We start from the raw sequence: 24,755 nt of genomic DNA on the forward strand, positions 1-24,755 counted from the left end.
GAAACCCATAGACATAACATGGAACATGCAAAGGTGGTGGTCAGAACATCTGAACATGTCTATTCATGCTGTTTACCCTTTAGGAAATGGTAAAGACAGCTGGGTTATATTCACCTGGAACATCTTGGTACAGCTGTCACTAGACTGCTTGGAAAGTTTTATCCATCAAGCATGGCACTCAGGAGTTTGTGAATGGCACTCATATATACATGGAACTTATAAATGGCACTAAATACTAGCAAATTTTCAATAGTATTGTGTGTTTAATGTGATGTTATTAGGGCTAAAACAAATGAAACATCTAAAGGGTTAACATCACAAGTTTAGACAGGATGAAACAGCATTTCCCATGCAAGAGTGAGCAGGATATTCAAACCTGTACTGGTCCCTTCTACTGTGGAAAGCACAAGACAAAAAGTAGAGGGTACACTATCAGAACAGGCAAACAGTCACTTTAACCAATTTGATTTTCAAGCAACTGAAGAGATGCCCAGAGTACACATTCCCAACGTGCACTGTTACACAGCTTTCACGCTTTACTTTTTTTTTTTTTTTTTTTAAACGAAGTACATTCTGTAGTTATGCCTAATTCCACAGCATGAACCAGCACCCGAAACATTCCATGAAAGATTAAATGGGTATGTTTCCTCCTGGCATTCATCCCACCCACATCTCAGCATGATTTTAAGGCTATGTCTACACTGATTGCAGCAAATTCACTGCCGTCAGATCGATTTTTCCGGTTCGACTGAGTGGCAAGTGAAGACACGCTCAATCAATCTGGAAGTCAATTTAATAAAACCACCTCCCCGAAAAGTGCAGTGCTGCATTGATGGGTACGCATTTCCTGTCTGCGCAGCGGAGATGGCGTGCTAAATGGAAGTTATGAAGTCGAAGGGAGTTACGCAAGCTACTCGGTGTAGCTTGCGTAACTCCTGTCCACTGCCATTGAATTTTGTCGGCAGTGTAGACCAGACCTAAATCAGCATTATCTAAAAGAAAGGCTATAGGAAGACTAAAACCTTTTCCACACCCAAGCTGCCCTGATTGTTCAATATGGTTTAGGCCATGATGCCCCACTATAGATAAGTAGACTATTTTAACTAAGTTCTTTCCCCAATAAAAACCAAAGTCATGCAACAGTGTTGAGGCTCTTACCTGTTGGAGGCTGCCCATAAGAAGTTGCATATGCAGTCTGCCCATATGTTGCAGTTGTCTGAGCCTGCGTGTAATTGACATCAGTGGGTTGTCCATACGTTCCATAACTCTGTTGCCCATAGGCCTGCTCCAAAGAAGATATATATTTAATTCAAGCACTGATATCAGTTTATTTCATTATATAGATGCATATATATACATAGTCATTTTGGTTACATTGAGTAAATAGGCAGCAATGTGGAGCAATTTGAACCAATTTATTTTTGTTTTAAAAACACTGATTTAAATTAGGTTGAGGGCTTTGTAGAGCTAATTTCAGTTATTGCATCTTTAAATTAAAATTTATAATCAAGTAAACTATAAATGTTGTTTCTAAATGTAACTACTGGTAGGGTAACCCCTAGAGGCAAATCAAAATACTGAAAACTAAGCCCCCGATCCTGCAAACACTTACACTTTACCCACATGAATAATCCCACTGATTATGATAGGACTGCTCACATGTTTAAAGTTAACCATATGAATAAGTGTATGCAGCCTCAGGGGCTAAAAACTACACTTTAAATAATAAAAACTTTTCTTGTGGAATAAAATGTTGCCACTTCAAAACAAAATGCCTTCAGTGTTAACCCTGAAAATGTTACTTAAGACTGTCAAATCATTAACAAGGTTGTTGTGAACATTTTCAAAAGTAGATGCCCTAATAAACTCATATTTAGATACCTGAGGGCATGATTTTCAAGAGCACCTAAGGGGGCTTGTTACTCCCGCTGAGCTAGCTTAGCTCCAGTAACCAGACTGGGAAACATATGAGCTACAGAGTGACTAGCAGCACATGGTATGTCTACCCAGCCTGAGAGGCACAGTTCCAGCTGCAGTGTAGCCAGACTCGTGCTAGCGCCGCTTGAGCTAGTGTACTAACAATAGCAGCATGGACATTTCAACATGGGTGGCCGCTGGGGCTAGCCACCAAAGTCCAAACCTGCCTGACCCCCTGGGTCCGAGTGCAGGTGACTAGGCTGAGCCACCGCCCATGCTGCAACATCCACACTGCTATTTTTAGCATGCCAGCTCAAGCTGCAGTGTAGACATACCCACAGTGACTGTTCTAGCAGACTGATTAGATTAGCAGCAGAATCGTTGTAACCTGAGTTGCTGCATCCCCACTGCATTACTAGTTAGAGCTTCAAACAGCCCGCCACTTACCAAGTTTAAAGCACCACCTACCCATACTAGTGATCTGTGTGGGGATTAGGGGCAAAGTTCAAATTATACCTCAAGCTAAAGATGCAGTGAAGTCAAGCCTTACGTGACGTAGGACCACACGTCTCACTGACTTCAAAAACTGCAAACCCTAAAAGAACATACAGGCCTAGTAAAAGCATTTCAAGCTTTCCTGACTTGTGGAAGTTCAGCAGATCAGAAGTTGGGGAAGGCTGCAAAAGTAACATGATATATTTGCTTTTGAGTTGTGTTGCTTTCCCAGACAGGGTGTTAGTGAGGCCTTGGTCTTCTTTTTCAACATCAATGAGCATTTTAAGTTAAGAAACTTCTTAGAAGAAAAAAAAATTTATATAAAATCTGACATTCTAACCATTTAGAAAACTAAAGAAGAAACAAGTTCAGTATACAACATCCAGTGTAGCAGACTGGTGGCTTTACTAATGCTAATCTGTTGCTATTCTGTTATTTGGGGAAAGAAGTTATCAGTATGGATACTCTATGTAGTTCCAAAGTCATTTTTCATCAATGCAATTATGTAAACAAAAATTAAATTACTGTTTAGGTTACTGTTTAAGGAGGCTCAAATGCCAAGATTGCAGCTGTATTTCTCCTGCAAAAGTTGGTATCTTACTGCTGCAGAGTAAGGCATGCAGCTCCCTGGAAAGTGATGTTATCAAATGATGTCAGTAGTAAAACAACCCTAAACTACAGTTTTAGAAGGAAACTCAGTATTCCTTTAAAATGCATTTGGAGCTGTATCTATAGATGAATTGTTTTAAGAATCTGGATCCCCCAGATTTTTTTTTTTTAAACCCAAACATTTCAGTTTCCTTTTGAGGATTATCAACCTGAAATCTAGGCAATTTCAGTTAACTGTTTCTAGTATAATACCTGTACCTAAAGTATATTCTCTTCCCTCTCCTTCAACAACTGCTGCAATTTTGCAAATTGCATCTCTCTACTTTAATGGGTTTCTCTCTCCTGCACTGCTGAATGAAATATCCACAAACAGGGACACCATTAAATACACACCAAGAATTATTCTCTCTCAATTATAGCAGTAGGCTAAGGAATTCTTAAAAGTAAGTGAACAGTTCCAGATTTTAAGGTTGATGTCCCCTGAAGGAAGCCTTTTACACAATCTAACACCATCATAAAAACTTCCAATGACATATTTCACATTAAAGCTTAGTCTTTTTCTTTGGTTATTCAATGGATGGTCAAGTCTGGCTTAGTTAACTAGTACGTATGTGACTCAGTAACTGTTTTGAAAACGTCCCAAGTTTTACCTGGGTCGTCTGTGCATAACCTTGAGCTGGCTGAGCTGCATAAGCGCTGTATCTATAAAAGGAATGGAATGAAATTTTAAAATGCAGATATACACTATTGACTTGTATAATAAATGCTTTACCCAAGACACTTTCAATGTTACCAAACTATTTTTGTTGTAGTTCTTGGATAACATAATATAAAAGATCTAATTGAAAGGAAAGAGTAGAATCCATTTACACACACACACAATTATATAGATGAGTTAAGAAATATAACACCATATACCTACACTTCTTTAAAGAGGTGTATGTCCCTTTAAAACATAATGGTGACTATAAGTTACTTACCCCTGCTGGGCAGCAGCTTGGCTATAGGTACTATAGTCTGCAGGAAAGAAAAAAAGAATAAGAATGTTGACAAAGACCGCTAATACCATAATTAATGGCATAAGAGTGTATTTGCCAGAATTTCCTCCAGCTGCCTGGAAGAGGAGAAACCATTATAAACTACTGGAAATCAAAGTTTCAAAGGTGCTTAAGGTAAACGCACTTAAATATTTTAGTTTGGAAGCAAAAACCAATTCCCTTTGTTACCTGCTGTTTCCAGCAATCTCAGATTACCCTATTTTAATTTGTCACCTTCGATAGCACCTGGCTACTGAAGCAGCAGAATCTTTTTTAAAAAACAAAGGCAAAACAAACACTGTGCCTGTTAAGACAAAGTCAGTTTCAGGAGGCCTTTCTCCAAACTATTCAAAGTTGTAGAAGCTAAAATAGACTATGTACTCCTTGTATTTTGACTTTTAAGGCAGAAAATGAATCACTGGAAGATTGTTTAAAAGTCTGTGTCAAAATTCAAGATATTCAGTTGGCAATGAGTATTTAGATTCCCACCCACACCATACACCTGATCAAAGACAATGCTATATTTCAAATGATTATGGATCATAAATGCAAACCTTCACTCAAGGTTATGAAGTGTTTTTAGTTGCCTTTCAGACATCTAGAGTCTACAGAAAGCCTAAAATCTACAGCAAGCGGTAGTGATGACAGAAGTTCCTCAATCAGGTTCTCTTAGTTGCCAAACAAATTACTACCTTCAAATGCTTCCAGGGTAAGGAAAGTGTGATTAACAGAATATGGAAAGATCAGGAATTGTTCCAACTCTCTGTAACCATGCATTCTCTAAATCTACCATAGCCACCCAGGCTATGGCATCTAATTTAGTTGAATGCAGTTTGGGACCAGATATTGCTACAATTTTCCTTGCAAAAGTTCAAGTAGTCCCAAATGGGAACATATTTTTATTTTGACAATACCTCAGAGTTAGATAGTTTAAGCAAGAAAACCAAAAATAAAAAAATTTGAGAAATCTAGCTGAAAACTGCAAAATTCAGTTATGCCTGGATTATAGAAATCTGCTTTAATTCTTTCATTTATCTTTCTAGCTTTTCTAGTTTCTTGTAATTGAAGTGTGTGGGGCACTGAAAAAACAAAGGTTCAATATAAAAACTTAGTATTTGCATTGTATATCAGTGGTTCATGTTTCTTAAAGCCAGAGACCCCTCAGCGACACAATTTTCAGATCTCTACTTCCCACCCCTTTACCACATCCACATTTAATCCTGAATAAAATTAATCATATAGTTTCTTCCCCTCCCATTTTGATCTTGGTTTTGCTGTTGGGGGGTTCAGACATTAGTTGGGATTCTGAAGGGGAAGACATTAGAAAAGAAGTTGCAGTGGCCTGGGTGATAACTTCTGACCAGCCTACATCCTATCTTGCACTTTGCAGCTGGAAGAAATAAAGTTATTGCATTGGGAAGGGAGGGTCATGGGGTAGATAGTCTCACCAAATATTTATTTTTAGATTAAACACCTGCCATTTGATGCAATTCAGAGCCAAATATGTTAAATTGCTCTCTGAAGAATCTAAGATCCTGAGATCACACAAATTAGATTATATTCTAGCATTACCGGTTTTCTAAATATTTTGACATTCAACATTTTAAAATTTACAACTTGCTGAAGCCAATTCTTCAGCTCCACCTTATAGACATTTAAAATGTGTGCCTGTTCTCAGCTCAAGATGCATTAACATTTCAGTCTTTAAAACACCCATTTAACAAAATAGTTAAAGTTGATCTAATATCAGCAATACCAGTGTTTCTTTCACTCCACATTTTCATACCTTGCATTGCGTCCTTTACCTCAGTATTCACCATTTCCTTTCCTATTTCTTGCTATTTACTTAACTTCCTTCCCTCCTTCCACATTTGTTCCACCTTATCTTATGCCTAACCAACTCTCCTCTCTCCTCCTCCCCTTTTTTCTACCTATCAACCCCCCATCCCCAATTCCACTTGTCTATCTCCATCCATTCCTTTGACCAGCATAGACTCTCACAATCTGTTCACATGCCCCACATCACTCATAATCCCCATCTCCCTATTTTCAGTCTTCCTTTTGCTGCCCTCTTGTTCAAAGAACATACTCAACACTTCTGAGAGTACTTCTTGCAGCTGGGGAGCATATGTACATATGGCCACCATTTATGTGGTGAGATGAGGCTGGTTAGTCCCTAGCTCTCCTTCCTCTTGCTCCTAGGTGGAAGGACACTGACAGGCAACCTACTACCCCAACAACAGTGAGCTGAGCCTCAGAAGAAGCCCCAAATTTGAGAATCTTTACTACACTATCTTCGGTTAGAGCACTTATTTTCCACCTCATCTCCCCTTTTATTTTCTTTAAACAACCTAAGATGTTGTGTTTTTACTAATTAGGTCTCTATAATCAAGTAAGATATATATACACACAATGCAATAGATTATAAAATGTGTCTTTAACTTCCCTTTTCTACTGTGCTAGCATACGTGGACTAATGAACATTTTAAATAAGAAAAATATTTTGGTTAATTGTAATAACATCTCAGAATATCTTATTTCAATGGGACTTGAATCTTCAGTCCTCTTCTGTTTCATGAGGCTCAACAATACAATGGCGTAGCACTAAGCTAGCAGCTCCCAGAGAAAAAACAGCCTCCTTTACTGAATGGAACGATAGGTACAATTTTTTAAAACCATTTTGACAATTTCCTTCACACGATTCTTTAGTAACTATTTATTTCATTATTCATGGTGGTGTTAGTGACACTTTCCTTTAAATGCCTTTTCTTTTTGAGGAGCTCCAATCTTCTAGAGTTTCGCTTTAACTCTAGTTTAAAGCGACATTGTCAAGGTCGATAAGCCTAAAGTTTGATCTATTTATAATTTTTTGCAACATTTACGTAAAATTGTGTTTTCTTCCAAAGAAATGCTTCACTGGTTTTCTCCAAAGAAAAATGTTACCTGCCAGAAACCCACTGAAAAGCAGCCATAAGAGAATTTAGTACACATGGAAGAACATAAATCATTAAACACAGTTTTTTAAAAAACATTAATTGAACTTTCAGCACTGCATGTTCTGGGAGGGTGCACTGATTAAATCAGTGATCTAAATCAGCAAGCAGGAATCCTTGATTTGAATAATCAATGTAATAGTGTTTTGCATTTGCACTTTAGTTATTCTGCTAAAGATAGCTTTATTCCCATTGATTCATAACCATTAAAATATGGAGACTTGCAACTAATTATAGCCTTTAGCAAAAAAGCACCAAATTTAGTGTAACCAGGAGGAGCAACTGAAGCTATACGCATTTATTTAAGCAATTATATAGCTTAACTTTTTACCAGACAATTAATTTTTTGTTTATGATTTGTATCAAGTGGTATTTGGATTAAATTAAAATTAAATTAAGAATGCACAAACCCAGCATTTCATATTAAATAAAACTACCTAAATTGTGCTGGATAAATGAAAAAAAATTAAATTAAAAACTGATTAGTTAATGAACTGAACTGACTGACTACCATGTCCATCAAAATTTCAGAAATGGTAGACCTCAACCTATGTACACTTAGTTTTTATTCACCGATCGAAACACACTGCTTAATATATTTTTGGGGATTTTGTTTAAATTATTTTAATATATTCTAATAAATTTAGGCATCAACATAGGTTGTCAATTTCAAATTTAATTTTAAACATTTATTTTAAAAAGAAATTTGCATTAATTTAAATAAAGATCAGATTTAATAAAAATATCTGATTTTTTTAATGCATTATCCACCCTGTTTTCTGGTGTTAAAGCTCTAGAAATCTCCATTTAAAACATCTTTACTGTACTGATTTTTAAAGATGAACTGCAAGAATCAAGATGTTTAAATTAAAAGTGTACTGAAGCAGGTTTAGTCTTTTCAGATGAGTCATCATATAAGACAAAGAGGCAAGTAAAGAAATACTTTTTGTATACATATACTTAATTTTTGTATATAAATACTATATTATTTATTTATTTATTTACACTGTTAGCAGTTCCAAGAATGGTACTGTTCTGCCAAAAAGGATACCAAACCAATAACCATATCATGTAAAGGATCATTACCTACAATGCAATTCCAGTTTAGTGTAGATGGACTCAAACATATTCCCAAACATTGCTAAAGCCTTTGCCCGTACCAGGCTTTATTAAGGTCCCAGAAAAAGTTAATCTACCATCTGCCCTACACAACTGAACAATAGTGTAACCAGGTGTATTCTCCAGAAGGTCTCATGACATATCTGTTTGCTTATCTTTTCACTGCTATATAGACCACATCCACAATCAGGCTCAGTAAACGTTTACTGAAGACAATTTTTGCACTGTTTAGCCAGCCTATATGGACTAGGTGTAAATGTTTAATCCACATTAAAAATGCTCTAGCTTGAACCATATTAGGCCAAAACAGATTTTAAAATGAACTTCAAATATTTAGTCCTAATGTGGAGAGTGAATGTAATGGCCCTATCCATATTCCTTTCCCACTCTTCTATAGAAAACTTGAGCCTCAGCAGTTAAAGCTGTATTTCCTTAGGAAATCCTCAGCATTTTGCATTACACAATTACTGAATGCATTACATGACTAACAAGTAGAAACAGAACTACAGTTCTTCCATCATGATACACAAGTTTAAATCATCATTGCTTTTACTGTAATCAAATACTTAATCCTACTTGTTTTGTGATCCCAGCAACATAACTTGCTGATTAAAAGTTGTTGATGTGCTAACTTAATTTCCAAATGTGTACTTTGCACAAGATCTTTAGTCATATAATTATATTAACAAAACTGATATTCACCTCCTCTTTTTTCTTAAATGGGGCTGTAAATATACACCCTACAACTCAAGACAACTGTTCCTAGATCTTGGCATTTCAGCACTTTCGTGTAATCACTTACTCCTTGGTCTGAAAGATGGGTAAAGATCAGTATCCAGGGAAATTAATTTGATGGTAAGCCAGTAAAAGAAAGCACCTATATTAGCACTAACCATCAACCCTTAACTTTTTAAAAGATCATTTTTATTTTTTAGAGATAATTTTATATCTAATATAAACATTTCTGTTTTAAGAACATATATGCAGGTGACTCATTTGCCATAAAAAATGATAGCTGTACAGAATTATTAGGGACTTTAGAAGGGCAACACTGGAGAACTGTGCTCCCCACCCTTTCAGATCATCCCCTCTTAAGCAACGTCCTTAAAGACAACCCTCAGACTCAGTTCTAAACTACATCATGAGCAGCTCTGACTCTCACAGTTGGACATTCTGTATTTTGAGATTTGCAAAGCAGTCGCAATAACAATAGTTACTAAAGCTAAATCCTAGAGAGAGAAGTTGTCAAGCCAGGTGAGGAGCAGTAAATATTCAACATTACACAAGGGGATATTAATGTAAGAATTCACTTTGACTGTGACAATAATAATAAAAGATGGGACTTATAATGAATACTCTAATGCCTTGTACATTTTGTACCATCTAAATAGTACTGGTATTCAATCTAACCACAACAAAAAAATGCTATCATTTCTTCACTAATTGTGCTATACTGTAAAGACATCCTTCAAAAATTATTTGTTATAACCAATTAAAGCACTAGCAGTGGAATGGCTTTTGTGTTTTGTTTTGTTGCTGAAGAGGATCTACAGATTAGGTGACAGACACTGAAGTATACAGGTGTTCTCATTTTTGGCCAGAAGCATGCAGAGTACTTAAATCTGAAAGAGTTAAAAGAAAAAAACATCTCATGATGAGTAAAGATTTTCTAGGACATTCATTGTCTAGTGAGCCCCAACCTCCATTATCACAACACAGTCCAAGCCTGCACTGGTAGAGAACATCCATTTTACAACTCCAGCCTCAGAAGGAGAGAGGCGGCTTTGGCTGTAATTAGCACACGTCTACTGAACACTGGAGCTCGCAGCAGTTTTCAGGCGTATGGAAGTGAGCCACTTCACTGTCAGGACACTGCTAACGGTCCATTTCATTTTGCTTTGAGAACACCACACACCCCAGAAGGCTGGAGAGATAAGGACGTGAGGCCTCCTTGTGGCTAAAGGCCAGCTTTTAAAAGGCACTGAGTTGCCAGGGTCCTAAATATTTGTATAAATCTGGCCCTAGGATTGGCAGGACCCCAGCAGAACTCACGGCGGGCTAGTCCCCGCCGGGCGCCGGAGTCACGGGGCTTGAGGGTGCCGCGTCCTGGCAGGGGGGAGGCCCCAAGGCGGAGCTGGCAGGGGGCAGCCAGCGCAGATCCCAGCCGGGCCGGCCGGCCTCCCCTCTTCACTCCGCGCCGTCACTTCGCCGCGGGCGGCCCCATTGTCTGCGCGCGGGGCGGGCGAGGCGAGTCCCACGCGGCCCTCCCCGCCCGGGGACACGGAGCGAGCTGCCGGCGGATGAGCCCGGCCCGGCCCGGCGAGCAGAGCAGAGCGCAGGGCCCAGCCAGCGCGGGGCGCGGACCCTCCCGTAGCCGGGCCCGGGGCGGGGTGGGGGAGGGGAGGGCTGGGCAGGCCGCGTGGCCGGGCCCGGGGAGCCCGCGCGCCGCCCGTTTGAACGTTACACAATGGGAGCGGCGCCCGGCCCGGCCCAGCCCTCTGCCCCCCGGCCCGCCCGCCGGCTCCCCCCCGCCGCCCGCCCGCCCCGTCACACGCGGCCCCGCCGCCGCCCGGAGAAGCTTCCAGAACCCCCTCCCCCCGCCGGCCCGGCCTTGCCCCGGGAGGGTCTCTGGCGGGGCCTGCGGGGCCTGCCCTTGCCCCAGGCCCATCCACTCCGCCTCATCCCTGGGCGCAGAGACTTTCTCCCCCGAGGCTAGGCTTCGGCCCAGCCCAGCCCGTCTATCCCCCAGCCCGGCCCGGCCCCGCCACTCACCCGTCGACGCCATTTTCTCGCCTTCCTCCTCGTCGTAGTTCGTTCTCTCAACGTCCGTCTGGCCGCGCGCTCTTGCGCATGCGCAGCCTTTCCAACGTCGGCTCCTACCACTCCGAATGGGGGGGGACTAACTACATTTTCCCTTCCCGCAGTCCCACCTAATCCCACTCCCCTTGACGCTCCGAACGGTAGGAGACTCCTCCCCCAGTTAGGGAGCATATATCAGCCGGGAGCCTGGCAAAGGAGGTGAGAGGGGCCCCGGAGATTTATTTCTAGGCATGTCTCCCTTTTGGGGGTGGAGAATGGTTCAGTCCACCACAATTAGGGATCGTGGTACAAGAGACACTCTAGAGAGAAACGCAGAATAGGCTCAGTAGAGGTTGGGGCCGAGCTAGCAGCCCCAGACTCCCGGGTGCTGAGTCAGGCAGTGACCGTGCTGGGGCCGCCCATGGGGGGAGACGGAGAAGGGGAAGTTGCCCGCAAAGATTGTATTTATTGCACTGACCCATAGGTTACAGTCACTGCCATGCTGACCAGCCGGCTGGCACTGCAGGATTGACTGGCTGCTATTGCAGTGCAGCCACCCCTCAACCACTGCTCCCCTGGGCCGGGCCGGGCTGGGCCGGGCCGGGCCCTGCTGGATCTGAGCCGGGAAGGAGCAGCCAGGAGAATCCAGGGACAGAGAAGGGGGGGCTCAGTTCTCACCCCAGGCTCCTCCACCCACTGCCAGCCAGCCTGTCCCACAGGCCAGTCCAGCTCCACCATCTGTCCCACCTGCCCCCAGCACTGGGACGCAAACCCTCGGCGCTTACAAAAGCAGCGTCTTCGCCAGATGTCCCCTAAAGCCACCAGCTACCCTCCCCGAGCTGTCTCCAGCTTCTTCCCCAAGCTAGCCAGCTCCCCCACAGACACTCCACAACTCTAGTGCTGCCTGCTCCCTGCAGCCAGACCCCTGCTGCTTTGCTTGCACACCACCCAGCAATGCCCTCTTCCTACACCTGGACCCCCAACTTTCCCCACCACTGAGCTGGGCCCTCCCAGAGCCCAGTCACCCACCCAGACATCTCTGCAAATCCAGCTTCCTGCAGCCAGCCACTCTTGCCACTGGCACCTTCCACCCAGACACCCCGCCGGATTCTCACCGCTCATATAAACCCCAGCTACCTTTCAGCGGCCACATCACCCACATTTTGTGCAGCTCTGTGACCTACCCCGTGCAACTGCTCAGAGTGGGGTGTATTGACCTTCAGACGACGCTTTTATGGTCATGCACAAATTATATGAAAATCATGAGCTAAGTGATATAATTGCATAACATCTCACATGAGTACAGCCCTAGGAAGGAATACACTACCCACCACCTGGCCAGAATGGTGATGGTGATTGTGAAATGCTCTGGGAGATTAGAGACGCTACAAAACCAGAGAACTCAGTAACAATGGGGCTGTTTCAACTATCCCCATATTGACTGGGTACACGTCACCCCAGGATGGGATGCAGAAAAAAAGTTTCTAGACACCATAAATGACTGCTTCTTGGAGCAGCTAGTCCTGAAACCCACAAGAGAAGAGGCAATTCTTGATTTAGTCCTAAGTGGAACATAGGATCTGGTCTAAGAGGTGAATATAGCTGAACCACTTGGTAATAGCAACCATGATGTAATGAAATTTTACATCCTTGTGGGGAGAAAAATATCAAAGAAGCCCACCACAGTAGCATTTAAGCTCAGAAAAAGAAACTATACAAAAATGAGGACGCTAGTTAAACGGAAATTAAAAGGAACAAGAATGAAATGCCTGCAAACTGCATGGGAAATTTGTAAAAACACCATATTAGAGGCTCATATTAAACATTTAGCCTACATTAGAGGCAAAAAGGCATCATTTAAAAATTGGAACTCAAATCCTGCTGAGGAAAATAGACAGGAGCATAAACTCTGGCAAATCAAGTTTGAACATATAATTAGGCAGGCCAGAAAAGAATTTGAAGAGCAACTAGCAAAAGACGCAAAATCTAACAGCACAAAAATGGTAAGCGCATCAGAAGGAAGCTGCCAAACCACCAGCAGCACCCCGAGCACAGCAGGCCAGCCCAGTGCCACCCAGACAGCCGAAGTGACCTTTGCCTTGTCAAGTGCACGTGGGGGACAAGCAGCAAGACCAGTTCGATTCCTGGTAAAACCCAGTCGCGGGGGCAGAGGGAGGATCTGCCGTGGGGACTTTCTGAGGGTTTCAGTGGCCAGGCCAGAGCACACCTCTGGATGCACTGAGCCCGAGCCAGGGGGCCCATGGGGCTCCTGCAGACCGACCTGCGGCTGCAGCACAGGCCAGCGAGACCTGCCCCGCAATCGCGGCCAGAGCAGAGCTCGCTTAGATGCTGCTTTTCATCGCAAGGGTTCCACTTTCCCGACGCTCCCTGGCTGCCCGAGCATGCAGCCCAGAGAAAGGGCCTGGCTCGGGCAGGGGAGCCGAGCGGCATGGCTGCGTGGTGCAGTCCCGGCCCGGCCCCTCCGAGCAGCGCAGCAGGCCCCCTCCCCCCTGTGCCAGTGCGAGCTGAGCCGGGGCCCAGCCAGTCCTGAGCCGGGGAAGGAGTGCGAGGCCAGCTGGCAATAGGCGATCGGTCCTGGAGCCCAGGGCTCTCCGAGCAATGAGCAGAGCAGAGCGGCACAGGTAGGGCGTCCTAGGGCCAAGGGAACCTCCCTTTGCTTTGCTGCCCGGAGGAGACCGGGCTGCAGCTAACCTCCGTGCAGAGCAAAGAGCGCATGGAAACGACCCGCTCCCCTTCCCCCAGGCCCAGATACTGGGCTCCCCTTTATGTCCCCTTTGGGTATTGGTGCCTGCAGGGATGCCATCCTACAGGCCAAAATATTGGCACCCGCCTTGGGCACCTTCCTCAAGCCCCCTGCAGCAACAGGCCCCCGCAGCCAGGGGCTGGGGAAATGAGGCCAGGCTCCTGCCTGGGGACGGGGCGGCTGCTGGCAGTCTGGCCCTGACACTGGAGCAGGGGACTGGGCCAGCTCACGGGCTGCGGGATTTACTTGCAACACAAGCCTTCAGAGCAGCCACTTGCTGTCTTGTGTCTGAGCCAGCCGCGCCGGTGGGGCGGGCGGGAGGTGTGCTCGCCCGCTGGGCAGTGTGCACTGAGGGGTGGCTGCCGGGTGGTTTCTGTTGCCTAGCATGAGGCTTTTGTCTGCACAGCTCCGAGTGCCCTGCAGGCTGGGAACTGCTGTGCGCAATCACAGCCCACGCCTGGGAACCAGTAGCCCCGCTCCTGAGCCTCTGCTCTGTACAGAGTCCACAAAACCGCAGGGCTACTGGCACCCTCACGCTGCCCGCAGCTCCCAGGCTGACAAGGATCAAAGGGACAGGGCAGCCTGCTCCCCTCCTGTACCTGCGTGTCGGGTGCCAGGGTGCAGCCTGCCGAGCACAGGGCTGCAAGAGGGCCGTACCTCAGCACAGGGCGCCTGGTTCAGGTACCGGGGCCCGGGTGCAGTTTGGGCACGTTCGAGGCTCCTGTTTCCTTGTGAGGGGACATGCTGGGTGCCCTGGTCAGAGCTCCCTGTTCCCTGTAGAACGGATCCCGGTGGGCTGCCTGCCTCTGGGCACAGCCTGGGGTAAGCATCCTCATTGGCCTTGTTTGGTTTGCTCGTGTCGTTGGGAGACTCAATCCCCCCTTCTCCCCACAGACAGTCCCCGAGTGCGGAGAACTCCCAGGCCCCGGTCGCCTCTGCCAGCCTTGCCAACTCCCCCGAAATGCAGGGTCTGTCAAGGATGCCCCTGGTGTAGCCGTCTCTCCTCTCTCGAGGTGATGCTGATCAGGAGACGCCTAACGTGGATGTGGGGGCTGAAGGGCCCCCCATTTGCCTCCTTTGCCCTAATGCTGCTGCTTGGCTTCTTTTGGCTGATGGGGGTTTGCGAGAGTCTGGCCTTAGAGCCAGCCCTGCTGCTCAGACACTTCCAAGGTGGGTACCGGTCCTGCCCCTCACCCTCACCCTCACCCACCCCTCAGAGCGTAGCCTTGCTCCAGGCTCGCACGCATGATGCCTGGATGTTTAACAAGTCCCTGGTGGGGACAGGCCAGTGGGAGCTGGGAGAAGAGGTTAGCGTGCTAGCTCCACTGAGCTGGGAATTGTGCCTGCAGCTCCAGTGTAGACCTATCTGAAGAGGGGATCGGTGGGGCAGGGAGAAGCCGCGAAGGGCCGTAAATGTGCTGTGAAATGAAACCAATGGAGGGCAGTAGCTGTCGTGTGGACTGGAGGAGGAGAGGACTGGACCAGACCTGGTCAGGCCAAGCCCGTGCTGTGTCCTTCCCGGCACCGGGCTCCCCTAGAAGGCTGGTAGATACAAGGAGTCCCACGTTAACGGCCATCCTTTGCTCTTCTCCCCAGTGTATCGCCTGGCAACCTACTGCCTGTGCCACACGGACCCCTCCCTCCTGCTCCTCAACTTGCTGCTCTTCCCTTTGCTGGGCTGGCACCAGGAGCGGCACCAGGGCTCCCTGCGCTACCTCCACGCCTCCCTGCTCAGCGCGGTGATCTCGGCCCTGCTCTACCTCGCCCTGGCTGGGCTCTGGGCCCCTCCAGCAGGTGCTGCCAGCGGCTACACTCCGGTCCACCTGGCCATGCTGGGGTGCCATCCGGCACGGAGGAGCCGGTCCGGGGCCTGGGGGCGGGTTCCTGCGATGGCCGTGCCCTGGCTGCTCCTCGCGCTCTGCCAGCTTCTCTCCCCCGAGTGCCCCTTCCTCCTCCAGCTGAGCGGCGCACTCACAGGACTGGCCTGTATCCTCTGTCTGACGGGCAGGTGTTCCTGGGGCCCCGCCAGCCTGGCACGGTACCAACTGGGCCCTGAAGGGGAGCACGGGAGGCCCTGCAAGCTGGTGAGATTGGTTGGCCTGTGGAATGGACCCCAAGGAAGGGGAGGGACAGGGTGGGACTGCACGGGGCTTTGCCACCCCTCGATTGGCCCCAGTTCCTGGCCTCAGGTCCCTGGGAAGTGCACCAGCCCTTTAAGACTCTGCTCTCCTGACCCTCTAGTTCAACTCCAGCTATCCTCAGACCGTGTGTCACGTTCCTCCCGGGCCCTAAGCAAGTCCAGTTCTCCTCCAGCTCACCGCATGTAGGAGAAGGGATTCTGGCTAGGGACCTCCAGCCCGGGGCTTCAGAACCTGCTCGCTAGGCAGCTCTCGTCAATCTGTGTCCGATGTAGAGTCACTCCCGCCTCGCCGACAGCCACCCTCTGCCTGGCCTGCAGCCTCTTATCCCCACTGTTGCAGGTCAGCTAATTAGCCACAGCTGGGGAGGTAGCGACTATCCCTGGGTGACTGTGGCAGCGAAGGGCCAATGGAGCCAGCGGGTGCAGCCTGCTGCAGCTGTGCCCAAGTGAGCGGGGACATCAAGTGGGGTGTACGCGGCAAGCATCACTCACACGGCTCTGGCAGCCAGGAGGTTTGCAAAGCACGTGCATCTCGTGCCTGGGGCAGCAGCACCAGCAAGTCGCAGGGCAGTGTCCACTGGAGCAGCCCCCTTCTGCCCCCCACGCCTGGCTGCAGACTCGGAAGCACGACACTATTTTGCCTTCACAAACAGGCCAGAAACGTTGGGGAATATTCCACCCGGCCCCCACAGATGTGACTCCACGGAAGTCAGTGGTGGGGGGGGTTCTGTCTGTGGACATGGGGGGTCACAATTCAGCCAATAACTCTTTTAAATGAAAGCTCAGATTGCAAAGAAAGCAGTCCACTCAGTAAGCAGATAGCTAACGTCACAGCTTGCCCCTGCTTTGGGGTTGGGCTAAAAAATCTTCTGCATCCCGAAGGCATCTCTAGTTTGGAGGCTGCCCCGGCCGGGCGGCGCTGCAAGTCCTTCCCAACTGATAGCTTTTCAGTGTCCCATGGGGAAAACGTTTCCTGGGTCTCAGTCCAGCTGCTAGTGGATCGCTGCCCCCACATCACAGAGCTCCCATGCCAACAACTAACTGAGCCTCTTGGCTGGGCTGTAGAGGCTGAATCCTTCCTTCCCCTCCCTCCGGTCAGGGCGCAGGTGCACTGCCAGCATCTTGCTGTGGACACCGGGCTTGGCGTCCAAGGCTGTCATACCACCAGCACTAATCACACATTCATGTCTCGCTGAAAAGGAGTGAGAGGCCCCAGAAACCCGGGCGCTATCCCACTCTTCTCCCTTGGGGGCACGCTTCTGCACTGAGCACCTGCCATCCATTGCACGGCCTCAGACACTCGCCTTTCTGAAAGCTTTCTGCAGGTGCTGGCTCTGGCTCATGCTCGCAGATCTGGGCCCCGGGCATAGGTTGATGTACACACTGGTTGTCAGCTAACCATGCCTAGGGTTGGCTGTTATTCCAGGGGAGTTTTGCCCAGCTGAGGGCAGCATTATTAGGAACCTGCTGTCTGCATCTGATGAGGTTAAAATGGGAGCAGGTTGCGGCTGCCATCATCTTTATGGAGACTACAGATCCCAGCATGCATTGCAGCCAGCTCGGAGTGGAATGATGCATGCTGGGACCTGAATTAAGCATGGCAGGGTAGGGAGCCTGCCTTGAAGGCGAGCGCCCCATGGATGATACACTTCGTGGGCTGCATTTGGCCCAGAGTCCTGGGCTATTCGGCTCCTAGCTAGCCGGGCTGGGGGCCAGGAAGCTCGTCCCCAGCTGGGGCTGGCAGAGGATGTTTTCCTTGACCAGAGGAACTGGCGGCAGATTGGTCGGGGGTCTTCTCGTGGCTGGAGCTGTCGGAGAGGCGCCTGGAAGTGCTGCATGATGGGGCCATCTGCAGGGCGCTGGCAGGAAGCGGCTTCGTCCATTTTATCCTGCCCCCAGGAGAGGGGATCCTGCCCAGCAGCAGGGACTGGTATGGAGCAGCTCTGGGCTGGCGGGGTTCACTGCGTCCCTGGGGGAGACACCATCCGCTCACAGCCCCTGGCTCTCACCCACTCTCCCTGAGCGGGCCTGGGGACCCCCTAGTTACTGCCGTTCATCCCCCCCCGCCCCCGGCTCACCCAGCAGTGAGCGCTCTGGGGTGCCCGGCGGGAGAGCTTGGCTGGAGAGGGGAAGGAGGGAGGCGGTGGCTTGGGTCACTCTGGCCTAGGGTTGCATAACAAGGAGACCTAGGGGTGGGATCCCCAGGGGCAGGATGTGGGGAGACACTGGGCGTCCCCAGCCTGAGAACACGTCCCTGCTAGAGTTAGGGGGCATCTGCTCCAGTGCTTGTTCTGCAGAATCAGGGCACTTCCCCACCCCCAGCCCTCTGATGAAGGAAAGTTCCCACCCTGAGCCCCACTCAGTTGGGGGCCACCCTGATAGCCCCCTGTGATGGGCTGGGATGCTGCCCCCTCCCTGTCTGTTCAAAGTCCCCTCTAATTCCTTCCTTGACTCCCAGGTCTCCAGGACTCTCTGCCCAGCCGCCCTTCCCGCGGGGCCTTTCAGACCAGTCCTTAGCCGTGATGTCTGGCTCTCCCTGGGCTGCTGAGAGGCCGGGGCACTGGCAGGGCTCTGGGACGCCATACCTATCCGTCCCTCTGGCTCGCTTCCCAGACCACCCTGGGGGCCCTCCCCCACGGGGCAGCCCCAGCCTGCACCCTGGGGCATCGCTCTTGGGCCTGGGAGAGGCCCTGCTGGATGAGCAGCTGCTGCAGGCCGGGATCCAGGCCTCCCTGCAGGACGCCAGCCTCGAGGCTGCCATGGGTGAAGTGAAGCTTTCCAAATCCTCAGTCTCCTCTCTGCGGTAAGGGGCATGGCGGGACGGGCCACGGGGTGGAGGGGACACCCCTTAGTGACCAGTGTGGAACAGAAGCCAGACCCTTCAGCCCACATGGCTTCCAAGCCAGACCCCTGATTGGGGGCTCTTTGGGTGGGACCGGGACCCCCCTGGGCCTGAGAGCGCCATGTGGGCTGTCCATGCCCTCTGTCTCTCCTGTCTCTGCTGGGCTGCAGGTCCTGGCACAGCTTTTTCGTGTTCTGTGGCTCCCCCTGCCAAGGTCTTATGCCAACCTGGCCAGATCGGGCTGGCTCAGCCCTTGGTGCCTGATGGGTACAGGCAGAGCATTGCACACTAGGAACTGCGGCCTCACGGGCCACACGATGGATAGGAAGGCGGGTGTCCGCGCCATTGCATGCATGGTCATGTGGGAGTGTGGGCATCCCACCAGCATCCACACCAAACATGCACGAGTTCTCCCCACCTGGCCCCATGCCCCCACCCCCAGGCTGAAGGTTTCTGACCCTCTCTCCCCCTTGCTCCCCAGGCTGCAGCAGCTGGAGAGGATGGGCTTCCCCATGGAGCAGGCGGTGGTGGCGCTGGCAGCCACGGGCCGAGTGGAGGGGGCCGTCTCGCTGCTGATCGGAGGCCAGGTTGGGGACGAGGCTGTGGTGACGTCAGAGAGCAGGCCAGCCTGCCACAAGCCTCTGCTTCCCACAGAGCAAGCCACGCCACACGTTCCCACCACGGAATAAAGGGCCCAGTAATTAGCGGCACCAAGATGAACCAATGGGGTTAGAGATCACCAGGCCTGCAGGGAAGGAGGGGAGCCAAGCCTGTTACCGGAAGCACTAGCCTGCACCCTCTACCCCAAACGTGGGAGCACTGTAGGGATCGCCTTGGGGCCTGGGCTCTGTGGGGAATGGCTGTGAGAGGAGCATGCGTGGTGGGAGTGGGGTGCCAGACAGGAAGAGCAGTTGCCTGGCTTGGGCTGTGCAGAGGATTCACTTGTGGCAGGGTGTCTCCTACCTTCCCCACCCCTTCTCTCCTGCCGGCCCCCACATGCTCCAGTCTCTTGTTTTCTGCCTGACCCGTCCCTGCCTTGCTAAGGCTGTGCTAGATCTTCGCTCAGCCTTTATGATTTTGTCTGGGCTTAGCCCAGCTCCTGGAACTCACATGCAGGGAGTGGCCATGCTAGCATGGGCAACTGGGGACTGATTCACTGGAGTTAGAAAAGCTCCAGTATAGACAGATCCTGCAGCAATAGGGGAAGGTGAGGCCAGCGCCGGGGCAGCACGGACCAGTGCCACAGACCATGTGCTAGTGCTGTGTGCAGGGGATGCTGGGAAACAGGTGAGATCCATGCTTGTGTCCCGTGAAACCACAGCTCTGCCACACGTGACCCCGAGGCGGCTGTCGCATCATCCCAGGCAGTCCCAGGGCATTTGGGGTGGGGGTTAAGTCACCAGCAGGCTGGGAAGCCAGAACATCAGCCCCCACATGGCTGCGCTGCCCTGGCGAGCAGAGGGCAGGGCTAGCCAAGGAAAGGCACCTGCTAGCTCCCAGTCCATTGCCTGGAAGGTGTCACCTGCTTTCTCCACCTTCCCCTGTGAGCGGCTTTACCAAGGTGTTGGCTCCTGGACCCCCCAGCCGCAGACATGATGGCACCTGCCTACATGGGATTCACCCAGAGACCACCAACATCACCCCCGGCAGCTACTTCCCAGCCTCACCCACTCACTGCAGGCGCTGAGATGGGGTTGTGTGAGCCAAGGGCACCTCTTACAGCCGGCAGAAGTTCCTGCTGCCTGGCCCAAGCTGAGCCATGGAGCTGGCCTGTCGCTGGTCTTGGCTGGAGCAATAAAGTTTCACAAAGGCCGGGGAGGCTGCTGGCTGCTCTCATTGCCGGGCACGGCCGGCACCGCACACCAAACCGCTTCTTCCTTTGCTTCCCCTTGGCGCAGCCTGTGGGCGAGGGCGCAGCTGATGGGCTGCAGGGTGCTGCGATCCCAGCTGCAGCCGATGCCCGGCACTGGTGCCAGCTCAGCCAGCTCTGGAAGCACAAGCAGACCGCCAGGGATGCTGCGACTCAGGGAGACGTTTAATCCATGGCCGGGATCACAAGTGGGCACAATACAAAGGCAGGTTCCCCCCAGCTGCTTGTGCAGGGGGTGGCAGGATTTGGCTGGGCCCTGGCTCCAGATGGGGCTCCCCACTAATGACAGCCTTCCCCACTCCTGGCCCTTCCCCCCATTTTACACCAGCTCTCCCAGCTGTCAGCAGCTGCTCTCCAAGACAGGTGCTCAGGGGCCACAGGGAGGGGGGCGTAGACAGAACATCAGAGGGGGTCTCATGCCCCCATACAGCCGCGGCCACTGCCATTGATGACATTTGGGCCTCCAGGTGGAAGATCCCCCTTGGTGGGGGAAGGAGCCCAGGGTGGGGCTGGAGACGCTGGAAGGGGACCGGCTCACTCAAGGGCACAGCTGGAAAGGGGAACGTGGGGTGCAGCTGAGCTGAGCCAGTGAGCAGATTCTGGGGTGCAGGGTCCCCCCGCCGCAGGACACAGCAGGTTCTCCGTAGCTGGACCGTGCCATCACCTTCGCAGCAGATGAGGGGGCCCAGCAAGGAGCCGGGTGTTGGGTCAAGGCGGTGAGGGAGAAGAATGGGGATGGATGATGGAGAGCCGCACAGCTGGACCTGAGACAGGCCTGGACGCTCAGAGATGAGAGGGCTGCCCATGGGGTAATGAACCCCCAGCCGGTGCCATTGCGGACCCAGGCCAAGGGCAGGATGACCACCCTGCCCCAGCTGCAGAGCCAGGGGCTAGGGCAGCCCAGCCGGGTTTGACCAGGTTATCTCCACCCTGGCTCAGCTGCTAAGCGTGGTTTTCACTGGCGCTCGTCAGCGCCGGCGTCCCAGCAGCGTGGCCGGAGCTGCCCTGTAAGGCCAGCCCAGCACTGCTCACGGGCTGCCAGGTCCCAAACATCCCAGGACGGGGGGAGCCTCGTCCCAGCTGCCCCTGCCTGGGGATGAATTCACGGGTGAAAGGGAAGGAACCTCAGGAGCTAGGCCAATCCTTGGGGACTGGGGAGGGCCAAGGCCCCATCCCCTGGACCCCCCGGGTGGGGAAACAGGCTGAACTCCTGGGCAGTGCCCGGCAGAGGGAGAGCGATGCTCTTTCTCCCATCCCTGCCAGCCAGGGGAGCTACAGGCCAAAGCCTCTGGGTTACCGTGGAGACGTCCCACCCCACAGCACCAAGGGGTGAGGCGCTCCCTCTGCAGGACAAGGGGGGGAGTGCAGGGGCGGGGTCCTGGAGACATGAGGAGGCGGCCGGCGGGGCTCACCGGTTACAGGCCGCTTTAGAACAAATAAATAGGAAGTCACGCCAGCCGGCTCCATGTCCTGGGAGGGCTCCTTCAGCCTTTCTTCATGTGACAGTCCCGAACGATGTGCGGGAGGGGAGGGGTGCACCCCCGGGAGATGGCTCCCCCTCGCACCCCGACGGGTGGGATGCTGCCGCTTCACTTGCTCCCATCCTCGGCCTGCTGGGACAGCCGGCGTGGGATGATTCTGTAGGCTGCCAGCCCGCCACGCTTGCTCCGGTAGACGCTAGGGGCGCGAGTGGTGAAGGGTCCGGCCCCTGATCCTGGCTCTGGTTCTAGCAAGGGGAGGGAAGAAAAGCAGAGTCAAACCCAAACATTCCTCCACAGAGACCCAACCAGGGAGCCTGGACGATGGCAGGGCGTTGGCTCGGCAAGGCAGAGCGGCTCTGTTGACCAGCTAGTCACTGTCCAGCTACCCCCTAGCCCTACTGCGGTGCCAGCATGCTCGTGGCCGAAGCAGAGCACCCGGCAGCCATGTGTCCACGCTGGTCTTGCAGGACAAAGCTCTGGGTGTTGGCTAGTTTCAGGGGTTTGCCACGTTGTGGGTTTCCCTGGTCTCTGCCTTTCGTGGACAGCAGCAGCGCTACATCTCCCCAGATCCAGGGTTTGAGTTGTGCCATCCCCAAGGAGAGTCGCACTGTCCAGGCACCTGCCTGGCCCAGCGGAGGTGGGCGTTTCAGGAGAGCTGCCAGGAGAGAACACTAGGCTGCTGCCCGCATCTGAATCTGTCTGATGGATCCAGGGTTTTCCCTACGTGGTTGTTACATTAGGAAATCATGTCTTGTCACCCCTGGTTGTGAAATCACAGGGACTAAGGAAGGAAAATAGGAAACATTAGTGGGCATGGGATTTTAATCAGAATATTACAGTGGTTTAAGTCAGACATCTGGGCTAAAGCACTGCTAGTTAAGAATTCAACCCCTCTGCCCCCTTTCAACAAGGGCTCAGAAAGCTCCCAGTGTATAAATATAGGCGTCACCCATGATGTCCTCCACCAAACAAAAGGGAACCTGGGGATGTGAAGCGGCAAGGGGTGCAGTCACGCCTGTCCTGTCCTGCCCTGCCCTGCCCCATTGCTAAAAGGGATCAGGGATGGGTCTCCGGGCAGGTCTGCTCTAGAAAGGTAAGTCGAGCTATTTTAGGTCAATGTACAGCTACTGCAGTAATTACTGCAGTGGTGCATGTCCACACTACTCTCCTTGGGGGCGGTGGAGCGTGTCCTCACCAGGAGAGTTCCCACTGCCTTGTGGGGCCGTGTGGGGAACTGAGAGCTTGGCCTCTCAGCTCTGCTGGCAGCTCCTTCCTGGGAGCCCAGCTGTCCCACAGGCTCCCAGCTGGCTGCTTCCCCCTCTCCCCCACCTGGCTTTCTTGCTGTGAAATTGACTAGACAGCCAACAGCCGTGTCAATAAGGCAGTGTCTACAGACACTGTGTCACCCTACCTACACCGACATGAGCCCATGGCCTCTCGTGGCGGTGGAGTTACGACACTTACATCAGCGGGAGGAAGGCTGTAGTGTAGACACTGACATAATTAGGTCGATGTAAGTTGCCTTATGTCAACCTAACTGTGTAGTGTAGACTGGCCCTCTGTATGGGAAAGGGTGAGAGCCACTGCTCCGCTTCAGCCATAAGTTACTGGGCTCCATCGAGTTTTCACTTAAAACATTTACGGAAGAATAGTGCCCGCCCCACTGCCAAAATCACTGAGTGACCTTCTCTGACCTGTGTTATGCAGCGGTCAGACCAGCTGATCACAGTGATCTCCTCTGGCCTTAACTCTAGGGATTCCTCACACTTCTAAGGGCGCAATAAGCAGGAAAACGAAAAACCCTTTAGTTCTTTTTTATCCACCACAAAGCAGCAGAATAGACCATTTTCCCCTTTACAGGTAGGTCCCTTTTGAACGCCAAGTCCCATAAAAACTAGAGTGAAGGACTCTAGGGTTAAGTGGCAACAGGTTTAAAACCCCTGCCCTTTGTTTCTACCACTCCCTGAAACTATTACGACTGATTTTTTAAACTCAAATTCACTTCACTCATTTAGGCACTGCCACTAGAGGAATCAGGTTCATGTTGGTGGCTAGTCAGGAACATTCCTGGTTCTTTATATGCCAGCCCCATAAACACTAGTGTCTCCCCTTGCTCTTGCCCTGCGTTCTGCATCATCATTTACACCAGTGCAGACGGGTGCGAGAACAACAAACATGATAAAAGGTTTAGAAAACCTGACCTATGAGGAAAGATTTAAAACAATTGGCACGTTTAGTCATGAGAAATGACGACTGAGGAGACCTGAGAACAATCTTCAAATATGCTAAGGGCTGTTAGCAAGAGGAAGGGGTCAGTTGTTCTGCGTGTCCGCTGATGGCCGGACAAGAAGTAAGGGCTTAATCTGCAGCCAGGGATCGTTAGGTTAGAGATCAGGACCATCTTTCGAACCCTAAGGAGAGCTGAGCTCTGGAGCAGGCGTCCAAGGGAGGCTGTGGCATCCCCGTCACTGGAGGGTCACGAACACGTTGGACAAACACCTGCCAGGGACGGTCTGGTTGAGTTGGTTCTGCCTCTGCATAAGGGGCTGGCATTGATGAGCTCTTGAGGTCCCTTCCGGCCCGACACTGCTACAGGGCCGGTGTGTTTCCTCCCTTCCACCTCGCCCAAACCAGAGGGAGGGAAAAAATGTTTTTTTTTAAATTCAATGAAACTTCTTTTCCAGTCCTA

The 24,755-nt window shown here is 50.8% G+C and overlaps 3 protein-coding genes across 6 annotated transcripts in view; 1 reads left to right on the top strand and 2 right to left on the bottom strand.

Moving 5' to 3' along the window:
* The window catches only part of EWSR1 (EWS RNA binding protein 1), a 29,483-nt gene extending 18,382 nt beyond the window's left edge, over positions 1–11,101 (bottom strand). For 2 of the 3 annotated variants that reach the window (XM_067550259.1, XM_067550258.1), the window contains exons 1-4: positions 10,943–11,039; positions 4,002–4,038; positions 3,672–3,723; positions 1,159–1,282 (exon numbers count right to left, since the gene is read on the bottom strand). In XM_067550259.1, the coding sequence (XP_067406360.1) occupies positions 1,159–1,282; positions 3,672–3,723; positions 4,002–4,038; positions 10,943–10,955 (226 nt within the window). In that variant the 5' untranslated portion in view covers positions 10,956–11,039. Of the gene's footprint in view, positions 1–1,158; positions 1,283–3,671; positions 3,724–4,001; positions 4,039–10,942 lie in introns of all 3 variants that reach the window. The other variant, XM_067550260.1, reaches the window with a different exon arrangement.
* A 2,317-nt stretch (positions 11,102–13,418) lies between these two features.
* On the top strand, positions 13,419–20,497 carry RHBDD3 (rhomboid domain containing 3). 2 transcript variants are annotated; one of them, XM_067550261.1, is made up of 6 exons: positions 13,419–13,611; positions 14,628–14,903; positions 15,330–15,719; positions 17,653–17,803; positions 18,332–18,676; positions 19,197–20,497. In XM_067550261.1, the coding sequence occupies exons 2-6, from the start codon at positions 14,750–14,752 to the stop codon at positions 19,402–19,404; spliced, it is 1,248 nt and encodes a 415-aa protein (XP_067406362.1). In that variant the 5' UTR covers positions 13,419–13,611; positions 14,628–14,749; the 3' UTR covers positions 19,405–20,497. The 2 variants fall into 2 exon arrangements, with proteins under 2 accessions (XP_067406362.1, XP_067406363.1); XM_067550262.1 differs by lacking the exon at positions 13,419–13,611 and having other exon boundaries at positions 14,525–14,903.
* A 998-nt stretch (positions 20,498–21,495) lies between these two features.
* The window catches only part of EMID1 (EMI domain containing 1), a 63,841-nt gene continuing 60,581 nt past the window's right edge, over positions 21,496–24,755 (bottom strand). The window contains exon 16 of the mRNA XM_067550263.1: positions 21,496–22,311. Within this exon, the coding sequence (XP_067406364.1) occupies positions 22,175–22,311 (137 nt within the window). The 3' untranslated portion in view covers positions 21,496–22,174. The remainder of the gene's footprint in view (positions 22,312–24,755) is intronic.

Source organism: Emydura macquarii, unplaced genomic scaffold (genome assembly GCF_026122565.2).
Source record: "Emydura macquarii macquarii isolate MOO-44397 ecotype Brisbane River unplaced genomic scaffold, CSIRO-AGI_Emac_v2 contig_1254, whole genome shotgun sequence".
NCBI lineage: Eukaryota > Metazoa > Chordata > Testudines > Chelidae > Emydura > Emydura macquarii.

Coding starts and splice junctions, on each gene's coding strand:
- RHBDD3 (XM_067550261.1), top strand. CDS start 14,750: ATGCTGATCAGGAGACGCCTAACGTGGATGTGGGGGCTGAAGGGCCCC. Junction 14,904..15,329: donor GCTGCTCAGACACTTCCAAG/GTGGGTACCGGT, acceptor TCTTCTCCCCAG/TGTATCGCCTGGCAACCTAC. Junction 17,804..18,331: donor CTGCCCAGCAGCAGGGACTG/GTATGGAGCAGC, acceptor CTTGACTCCCAG/GTCTCCAGGACTCTCTGCCC.